The sequence below is a fragment of the Prunus mume genome, linkage group LG2, assembly GCF_029339155.1.
Source record: "Prunus mume cultivar Tortuosa linkage group LG2, ASM2933915v1, whole genome shotgun sequence".
In the NCBI taxonomy this organism is placed as follows: domain Eukaryota; kingdom Viridiplantae; phylum Streptophyta; class Magnoliopsida; order Rosales; family Rosaceae; genus Prunus; species Prunus mume.
Genome location: NC_142699.1, coordinates 30,503,478 through 30,514,260, shown reverse-complemented (window position 1 = coordinate 30,514,260; position 10,783 = coordinate 30,503,478). Strand labels below are relative to the sequence as shown.

The following is a 10,783-nucleotide window of genomic DNA, read 5'->3' as shown; positions in this document are numbered from 1 at the left end:
AAAAGACATGCATGATGACTCTATAACCTTTGTCATTGTTGTTTGCTTCCATCCCTTAGCAGATGAAGGTTCAGAGGTGGTTCTTGTGTTGGAGTTGTTTTAGGTTGAAGAATATTGGTTCATGTGATCCCATTGTCCCTTATGATATGTGATTTTAATGAGGTTTGGTGAATGCTCTCGTGTTCTTTCGCCAGTTTCTTAGTACTAATAGCAGCTGCATACCGGAGCTGGCCAAGGTTTGGCTCTGTGAATTTCTGAGCAACTTGTGCAAAATTTTGAGGGTTGTTTAATTTCTAGTACAACCAGTTCCAGATTGATCCAATCACTTGAATTTCCAACATTCTTGCTTCTCTTTATAGGTCTGTCTCATGAGCATTGTTAGTTACTGATGTTAAAGTAGGAACTTAGACATAATTGGAGGCTGTAAGAAGGAAAGTGAATTTAGATGATCCTGCCAAGAAAATTCTGCTTCTTCAAGAGAAGCAGGCTGTGTTGCCAGGCTGAAAGCTGATTTCACTTGTTTAGATATGGCTGTTCTTCAAACCAATAAGTATTTGCCCCACTCTGCAGATGGATGCAAGCAAGTATAGCAGGATTGGAGAAAACAAACAGTGAACAAGCAGCAAATTATATGAGGAATTTGGATAGCAAGGAAGGAGAAGAGCATCAATAGCAAAGCTTAGAGGTAATCAAAGGCAAACCTTCTGAACGGCCTTCCCTAAGTTCTAAGCTTTTGCAAGTCACTGTGATAGTGAGTCTTATCCAAAATAGAAGGTTTGCAATCATATCCAAACTGGAAACTCATACTACTGCTCAAGTAACAGATTCAAAGGCATGTCGAAGAAAACATCTTCAGTTTTCCACTCACCCACAGAGTCGGTCTGAAAAAAGGAGCAAGTGGTTAGCTCTAAGGAAATATGGTTAGCATTAACGCAAGTCGCCATCTGTTTTGTCATGGTAAATTACCATGATAGCTCTTACCTTGAGTTTCAAGTAGTAGTCTAATCAATCATGAGACAGTGAGAAGGTTTGGGTTACCCCACCTCCGATCTTTGAATGCTACTCTTCCATAATTTCTCCATTTTACCAACTTTTGCCATGAAGTTTGAAAAAAAGGAACATGAGTCTTGTTTAGAAAATATCTTACAGTTCACCTCCCATATGTCGACATCAATTCTGACATTAGAGACTGCCATCATAGTCTGGACCCCAAGTGTCATGAATCGAACATCCTATAACCAGTTTTCAAATGATCTCCAATGCCTAATCTTACAAGACCAAACTGAAGTTCCAGTAGAAGGATCCAAAATTGAATTCAAGAGAGATCAAGCTGCTGTGATTTAAAACAGGGACTGAAATGTCTCTTATATAAAAAGCGAGACATTCTCTTTTCATGAAACATCCCACAAATTACAACATTATGACAGAATTAAGGAACTATAAATGAAAGTTGTATGTGTTTCACAACAACCGCATCTTTGAGTTGAACAGGAAGTATAGACATATAACACTACTGAGTGGTACTTTCAATTATTGCAATATTGAGAACAATCAAAAACACATTCAAAAGGACAGTAAGTAATCTTGATTACTGCACCTCGATCTCATAGTCGAGCATTTAGGCTAGTATCATTTAATGGGTCTGGAGTCCTCACAGAAGTGCTGTTTGCTTCACTTCCCACTTTTCTGGAGGCTGCACTCCCACTTGTTTCTTGAAAACAAAGGTAAGACAATGATTGCAGCCAAGAAACTAAAGTGGGTTTGCGTGTAACATCATCAGATTCTGCAACCTGTGAATATAACTCGTTTAGAATCATGTTCTGGCCATCTTTTGGTAGTTGGGCGATTAGCTGTGCCAACAACTTCATCAAGTCTGGCAGTACCTGAACACATAAATGCTAATGTTCAGTAAAGTTTAAAAACCAAAGTTGAGAGAAACTCATAACACCTTTTGAGACAACTTTATTCCATCAACACTGCCAATATAGGCAACGCTCATGGTAAATTGCAAAGTCTCTCTCTCTCGAACATTGAAGATGTCGCAAAATTACTTCTATACCAAGTGTTATGCAAACAAACTAGGGTATTAAAGCTAGATATTCAGATGCAGAACAAAAATGAAGAGGAAAACAGCAGTAAACTTTTCAGAGGGAAACCAAACATATCTAAGTAAAAGAAACAAAATATGAGTTCACCTGTATATCAACCAGGGAAATCAGCCGTAAAAGTAAGTCTAGGATTTTCTTGCCAGGCTCCGACTCTCCTTGCCAGTTCTTCCACATATCATCCTGGTGAGCTGAGTCTTCAATGCAGAGCCTATTAGCTTTCTCCACAAGACAATGGATACAATAAAATATGGCTGGGCTTCCAGCAGGAAGATGTCGAACCAAGGCTGCAACTCCAGAAGCCATTCCCTCAAAAGGAGTAATCTCAGGATATTCCTGCAGTCACATCAAGGAAAAGATTTAGCATTTGGTACCTTTAATTGATGAAGCTCAAGTTTTACCATTATAGTCATCATCTGCTTTAGATACCACTAGTGATCTCTGTATGTAGTAGAAAACAAGCTGCTCCTTTAATGACTCTCTTTCATCCTGATCAGAATCCTTCCCGGAAGATATGAATGCGGAAACCATAGAATGTGAGGCTCGAGCTACTTTTCCATTAGGATGTCCCATATATCTGATTAAATTTGTAAGAAGGAATCAAATTGCTCACCATGTTCTATATTAAAAAAAAAAAGTTCCCAAAATATCAAGTTGTCCAGTATAGGATACAAGAACATAGTTGGAGCAACCACCTTCCCAAAAACAGGGCTAGGCAAGCGTGCAATGCAAGTTGGAATGACTCGTAGGTAAAACAGAATGCGAGCTGTTTGAACCTCATCATTGTACCATAAATATTCCATTTTCCGCAGGAAAGAAAAGTCTGGTAGACATTACAGCTCTTATCAAATGAAAATATCATAAAAAAATGAGAGAAAGACAAAACTAAATTTAAGGACCTCACTGCTGAAAATTCAAAAGTTAACATGAACTTTAGAGCTAAACTGGAAACTAAACCATACCTGGGCCATTCGTCAAGTCAACATAAGTGGGTATGGATCTTACGAAAGACACACAAGCAGAATCACTTTCCTGAACACTTACAACAATACCTCGAATTGTATCCATGTATTCTGGCAATCGAATGCGCCGGAAATACTCAAGACAAGAAAACGAAATAAGTATTCGTACTGATGTATCCATTTGACTTTCCTGGTTAAATTTTGAATTCAACTTGTGCTTTGTGACTGCCAGTGCAAAAAGAACAACCATAAGAAAAGCAGACTCAGCAATTTTCTCCAGATCCCCAAGTACTTCATCCTCTTTACCACGAAGAACCAAAGCAACCTGTCGGTGCTCCATGTATATATGTTGACAGTGATCCCACACAAGATTCTCCACCATATGTTTGCTCTGTTCATCTACTGAAACATACAGATTGCAGAAAACACCAGTTATGGCCCCTGCTTCCTTAAAAGTAAGACTTTCCAGGTGTTCTTTGACCTCATTAATCCTCAGTACAGCTGAACTGCCATGCATTGATTTCAGTACCTTCATGTACAAACGTCTCGAAGGAAATATTTCGGTCAACAATGCAGAAGCAAGGCATATAAACAACGGGGAACGAGCAGAGACCACACCACTTCGAGCCAATGCTACTGAAACACACTGTAGCAGAAGACTATCTGTGCGATCATTATCTGAACTGGTAAATCCTCTTGTTCTTGAAATTAATTCTCTTGCTACAGATTCTATCCGGTCTTCTGCAGATCTTCTCAGTCTAGAAATAGTGTTCAGCCCAAGACCACTCACTACAGATCTATTTAAGGCCCTCAGTACTCCAGCTGCAGCCATGACAACCGCAAATGGAACATAATTCGCTTTTGCGGTCTCTAAAACCTCCTGGGAAAAAGTATTAATTTTCTCTAAAGAACGAAAACTGCTCAAACCAGACATTACCCACTCCATCAAATGCAGAATCATGAGCCCGTGGGAAACACTACCCTGTGGCCCACTTTCCTTACCCCAAATACTCAACATGAAATCAAAAATTGTAACAAAATGAACCTTCACTGAAGAACACAGAGCATACCCAATTCCAGCAAGCACATCTGGAATTAGTTCACTAAATGACCCAAGTACTTGGTATTCCTCTGCCAACAGCCTACAGAGCGACCCTAAGAAGACTATTTTCGAGCTTTCAGACACAGAAGGCGCAAAAGATAAAGAACCCAATAGGAGAACACCTTCAGAAAAGAGGTGAGGACTCTTCTTTGAGTTATATTGGGTTATAGAGAATACATTAGAGAAAGCCTTTACAGCTGAATCAATGAGAACCGAAGAAGGTCTGGCTGATTTCCTGACCCATATATAGAGAAGCCTGAGAAAGAGAGTATAGGATTCATGAGGAAGAGAAAGGTCTGGAGAGGACAGAATGGAAAGTAGAAGCTTTGCTTGAGGCTCAGCAACATGAAGAGAAGTCTGAGAGTTGACAAGGGTCTTTAGAGATTGAAGATGATGGGATTGGAATGATTTGTGTTGGAGGCAGTCTCTAAGCTCAGCCCATGCTTGAATTATGGCTCTTGCAGATGAAGCTGAATAGTTTCTGGAGCTGAAGCTATTGCTAAAGCCACTGACACTCCTCAGCCAATCTTCAAGAAAAAGAGTAGGAGCTGCTTTTGCCATTTTACCAATTTCCAATTGTAACACTAATTTGCCAACATGTTTTTGTCAGTTCAAGAATCAATTTTGGCCATATTTAGCATTACTCCCCTATCGTTGGGGTGCCATTCAAATAGAAAATTAGGTTACAAGCATACAATCATGAACATATTGAACCAGAAACCTCCATGAACAAGAGCTCAATTAGCATAAACTAGTGAAATTCATATACCCAGTTGATTAGTTTCTGATCAAAACAGTGGAAGGCCACTAGTCCAAATGAGCCATACCTTCAACAAGAGTTGTTGACTTGAACCTTAACTTCCCCGCCAGAAGCAACCCACAACCTCCAAAGCTCCAGTTTTTCTCGCTATCAAAACTCAAGCACAGAGAGAGAGAGAGAGAGAGAGAGAGAGAGAGATGAGAATAGAGAACGTTTCTAATCTTCATAGTCTTGGGCCGTTTGAGAGGCAAATTGTGTCTTTTCTGTTTTCATTTTGATCGAATTCTACACTCAGATCAGAAGCTCCCTTACGAGGAGCCATCCGAATAAAGGAGGCCCAAACAAATATTAGTCAGCCCATCTCCAATCATTTTCTTTTCTTTTCTTTTTTTCTTTTTTTTTGACAGAATGTACAATATATTTGAAAGAAATATAGTAGAGGAGAAAAACTCGTGGAGTGCATACTAAGGTCTAAAATATCATGGTTTTGGAAATATCAATAGTTCAAAAACACATAAATTTCGATGAAAATATTGGGATATTATCGATATCGATAAAAATTGAATAAAACTCACGGAAATTGTGAGAAAAACTTGAAAAAATTCTTGAAACTTTGGAGGATGTTTATTTAGTCAATTATTTATTACTTTATCACAAAAAATTGATTATATAGCGACTCGACAAACACTGCAAGTGTAGAAAATATGTATTAACTAATGAAATAATATTAAACACACCATAATTATTTATTTATAATGATTTACTACAATATTTTACACTTTATATGAATAATGCTACTCTTACCACATTTGTATACCACATTCTCATACCACCATATGTGGCAGATGAGGTGGACAACATATCAATTAAAATTAATTTAAAGTTTTCTTAACTTTTATGATTTATTGACGCTTTTTAATTGATGTGATTGTCTACTTCATCTGCCACATAAGGTGGTATGAAAATGTGGGATATAAATGTGGTAAGTGTAGCATTACTCTTTATACATTGCATGGTAAGATACATAAGTGACTTAGTACCACATAGAGTTCCTATAAGGTTCAAATTGAGTTATTTACACTAACACCCCTTGAGGTTTTCGGCTTTGTTACAAAACTCCTTAAGGTTTAGAAATAACAAGAACACCCCTTGAGGTTTTAAATTGTTTTCACAAAACTCATTTTTATTGATTTTTCATCCAAAGATTGATGATTTTATACAAAAACATTCTCCAAATGACAAAGTTGGCCTTTGAGATTAAAATGCATATACTTCATTGAGGTTAATTTTGTCATTTGCATAAGTTGTTTTTAATGAAATCATTAATTTTTGGACAAACAATCAACGAAAAGGGTTTTGTGAAAACAAACTAAAACCCATGGGATGTTCTTGTAATTTTTGAGACCTTAGGGGTTTTGTGAAAACACAAGAAACCTCAAGGGGTGTTAATATAAATAACTCTTTAAATTTTTCTTTGTCTCGATATTTTCGATAATATATTATCGATATTATCGATATTATAGAGATATTTTGGCCAAATGTTGTTAAAGTGTGAGAGAAATTATCGACGTCGATATTTTTCGATATTATCGAATACTTATACGATATGTGTATGGATTTGTTCCAAAATATCCTAGATCCAAAAAAACGATAATATCCTCGATATTTCATTGATATTATCGATATTAGTCCTTGCTCAAAATCAATTGAAAAGTTACAAAATGACTGAATTGAAACACATGCGAGAGTTGGAGGACCAAAATGAAATTCCGATTTGAATTCAGGAATCATTGCGGTTAAAATTTCTATAATTAAATCTTTAAAAATACAACTAATTTCCAAATAATACATATATTATCCAACACCTAGCATTTAATAATAATGGATTGGGCCTTTAGCGAGGAACAAAATTAATTGGCTTACTAAATAATAGGTATTGTAATCCCCGAATATTCAACTCTAGATTTTCTACCAATTTTGTTAATCAAAATGGTATTTCTCCCCTTTTATATAAAGCTATGTTGTGGGTGTAGTTAGCCATAACTTGGTGAAGGTGAACCATGTATAGATATTGAATGATAATGCAAAGAAGCCAACTTCAAAACAAGGACGGGAGGTTTTTTGAAGGAAGTGAGTGAGCTCACGTCTTATGTGGTGCGAGTGCTTTTGCCCCATATGTCTAGTCTTCTCTTGTAATTGTGGTGCAAATTATCAAAGCACTCGCATCTCTTAATGTGGTGAGTTCACTCACTTTCTTCAACAAACTTTCCCTTCCCTATCTAAACAGGTTGCACAATGTCGCTTTTGATGAAGTACAACAAAGTGGGCAATGGAACATGAACCCAACTTAATAGGTACCCCTTTTTGTGAAATTTTTCATTGATTTGGTTGCTTAAGATTGAGTAAAGTTTTGGAATTGTTTGATACTTTGTAGCTCCATTTACTTATTGTTTAATGATAATTTTGTATTCATATTATGATTTTTCTTGTTGATAGTGAGTTTGTAGATATTAAAATTTTGGTCTAATGACAAAAGACCCACTGAAGGTTTGAGGTCATTCTCAATATGGGACTTGGGGTTTCAATTTGCACCCCCAATGTTTTCAAACCTATCCTATTTAATCATTCCGTTAAGTTGACTGTGAGGTCAACTGTTAATTGCTGACATAGCCACTATGGGACCCACCCATCAACTAACTGACCAGTCCCTTCAGAACATCTCAAGGATATTTTCGGGTTGGAGATAGGAAAAAAAAAGTTTCCTTTATCAATTTGCCCCACAATCATCTTTTCTCTTCCCCAGCCACCTTCTCTGACCCACCCACAAATCCGTCGCCGACCTACCCTAACAAACCATCTCCAACCCAGCCCTACCCACCAACCTCAAACCACCACATATCCTAACCGTAACACACCTGTAACCGCTAGCCAACCGAAAATCACGCACACACACACACACACACACACACACACACACACACACACACACACACACACTCTCTCTCTCTCTCTCTCTCTCTCTCTCTCTCACACACACACACACACACACACATAGTGGCTCACAGAGTAGGGCTTCGGATCTAGTCGTGGTGGCGCAAGGAAGGTATAGGTGAGTTTTCCGCAGAGATATGGCGAGCTGGGCTCGGAGTAGTGGTGGTGGTACTACGGAGAAGATCTAGGTTAGGTTACAGGTACATGTGTGGGTTGCTGGTACAAGTGTGGGTTGTGGGTGAGGATGAATGGTGGCTTGGGATTGGGGTAGGTGGGTACGGAGGTAGATAGGTGTTGGTGCGGTGGTTGAGGAGAGTGGAGGCTAGGTTTAGGGTTTTCTTTTTCTTTCTTTTTTCTTTCTATTTTATGTTATTTTATCATGTTGTTTAATTGATTTCTAATTTTTTAAAGTATTTAAGGAAATGTTGGTGTAGGTTTATAAAGGATTTTTTTTTCCTATTTTCAACCCGAAATTACCCTTAAGATGTTGTAAGTGGACTGGTCAGTTAGTTGAGGGGTGGATCCCATAGTGGTCACGCTTAGCAGTTAACGATTGACCTCACAGTCAACTTAACATAATGATTAAATTGGATAGGTTTGAAAATATTGGGGTGTAAATTGATAAAATTGAAATCTCAGGGCCCCTATTGAGAATGATCTTAAACCTTCAAAGGGCCTTTTGTCATTAGCCCTAAAATTTTGGTGGTCAATTATTCAAAGTTTGACCACTTGACTAGTCAAAATTGATTCACTCATCAATGCAATGCAAGTTGTTGAAGGTGGCACATGCAACATTTAAAAACCTGAGATCACTGGTTTGCAAGTTGTGGCCCTTTCCCATTGGGGTAAACCTCATTGGGTTGGTTAATGTCACTCAAAAATTATAAACACAAATTCAAAAGTTGTTCGATTTAGTGACTGCATATTCAAGGCTTTTACAACCAAATTCAAACCGATCTATTTCTAGTCCTATCCAATTTTTTGCCAATTTTATATAAATAAAAAATGTATAATAAAACCGCACAAAACTAGACTAATCAGTCTAATTAGCCAGTCTTTTGATTTTGTCAGTTTAAATGCCCTGCCGTAGTCACTATATCTAGGTTGGGTTGCTGGAACAAGTGTGGGTTGTGATTAAGAATGGGTGGTGCCTTGGGTCTGGGGTAGATGTGTATGGAGGCAAGTAGGTTTTGGTACGGTGGTTGGGGAGAGTAGGGGCTAGGTTTTGAGTTTTCTTTTTCTTTTCTTTTTTCTTTCTATGTTATGTTATTTTATCATGTTGTTTAATTGATTTCTAATTTTTAAAAGTATTTAAGGGTCCGTTGGTGTAGGTTTATAAAGGAATTTTTTTCCTATTTTCAATCCGAAAATACCTTTGAGATGTTGTAAGAGGACTAGTCAGTTAGTTGAGGGTGGATCCCATAGTGGTCAAGTTAGCAGTTAACAATTGACCTCACATTCAACTTAATAGAATGTTTAAATTGGACAGGTTTGAAAACATTGGGGGTGTAAAATGATAAAATTGAAATCTCGGGACCCATATTGAGAATGACCCCAAACCTTCATGGGGTTTTTTGTCATTAGTCCTAAAATTTTGGTTGTCATTTATTCAAAGTTTGACCACTTGACTAGTGAAAATTGACTCACTCATCAATGCAATGCATGTTGTTAAAGGTGGCACATGTCAACATTTGAGAACTTGAGATCACTAGTCTGAAAGTCGTGGCCTTTTCCCATTGGGGTAAATCTCATTGAGTTGGTAAATGTCACTCCGAAATTTATAATCAAATTCAAACCGATCTTTTTCTAGTCTGGTCCACTTTTCCACCAATTTTAATATAAATAAAAAATGTACAATAAAACCGCACAAAACCAAACTAATCAATCTAATTAGCTCGTCTTTTGATTTTGTCAATCTAAATGCCCAACCGTAGTCACTAGTGCTCGTTTTCCTCATGTTGTGCATAGGTTTATATATATATATATATATATATAAACAAAAACAAAATTACTTTTACATGAGCATCTCCAAAGGAAGAGGTAAAGGAGTAGAGAAACCTCATTTGCCTTGCCACATCAGTATTTTCATGCTTCAAGGGAACAACCAAATGGGTAGACAAAATATACATACTCTCCCCAACAAGGAAATACTACCTACTTCATAATGAAGAGGTATATTAAGTCCCACTTGCTTTTTATAATGAAACATCATCTCCACTCTCTCGCCTACTTTCTATAAATTATAAAAGTAAATGTACAAAATAAAAAGCAATAATATAATAATGATTGGCTTAATTATGTACATGCCCATTGTGCTTTCAAACTTATCTCAGATTACCACATGTGTTTGCAAACGTCTCAAAGTACCTCCCCAACCTTTTAAAACCATCTCATGTTACCCGTTTCGTCAGTTTTTGACGTTCCGTTAAGTTTTGTTATTGTTCGAGAACAACAACCCCTCCCTATTCGAGAACAACAGCCTCCTCTTTGTTACTGTTCATCCGAGCAGTTTTGGGCAACCATCTCCTCCTCCGCCACCCCAAGCGACGGCATGGGTATCAAAAGAACCAACACGTTGTCCTCTACCAGCCTCACATCTCACCATCGCCAACTGCCGTCTTGATCGCGGAACAAGCAAGAAATTGGCCGATTTTTACCCAAAATCTTCATCGCTCGTTTGGGCGATTTCGAGCACCATTTGCTTTGATCCGGTATGGTTTTTCAACCTATTGAGCTGTTCTTGCTGCTAGTTGTGTTGGTTAGGAGAAATTTCTGAGTTTTGTAGGGTAAATAAGCGATTGAAAATCTGCGGTTGGGAGGGGCTGCTATTCTCGAATTTTGGGGAGGAAGGAGGAGAAAAAGA

At 37.7% G+C, this 10,783-nt stretch overlaps 1 protein-coding gene across 1 annotated transcript; it reads right to left on the bottom strand.

Annotated features, from left to right (window-relative positions):
- Nucleotides 1-1,339: 1,339 nt before the first annotated feature.
- LOC103323619 (obscurin-like protein) lies at nt 1,340-5,162 on the bottom strand. Its single transcript, XM_008225620.3, has 5 exons — nt 3,068-5,162; nt 2,778-2,928; nt 2,535-2,682; nt 2,196-2,441; nt 1,340-1,883 (listed from the first exon to the last, which is right to left on the bottom strand). The coding sequence occupies exons 1-5, from the start codon at nt 4,728-4,730 to the stop codon at nt 1,605-1,607; spliced, it is 2,487 nt and encodes an 828-aa protein (XP_008223842.2). The 5' UTR covers nt 4,731-5,162; the 3' UTR covers nt 1,340-1,604.
- Nucleotides 5,163-10,783: the final 5,621 nt, after the last annotated feature.

Excerpts from the sequence above, each read along its gene's own strand:
- LOC103323619 (XM_008225620.3), bottom strand. The coding sequence starts at position 4,730 with ATGGCAAAAGCAGCTCCTACTCTTTTTCTTGAAGATTGGCTGAGGAGT. Across the intron at positions 2,929-3,067 it reads TGACTTGACGAATGGCCCAG|ACTTTTCTTTCCTGCGGAAA; the intron begins GTATGGTTTAGT and ends AATGTCTACCAG. Across the intron at positions 1,884-2,195 it reads TTTCCCTGGTTGATATACAG|GTACTGCCAGACTTGATGAA; the intron begins GTGAACTCATAT and ends TTATGTGTTCAG.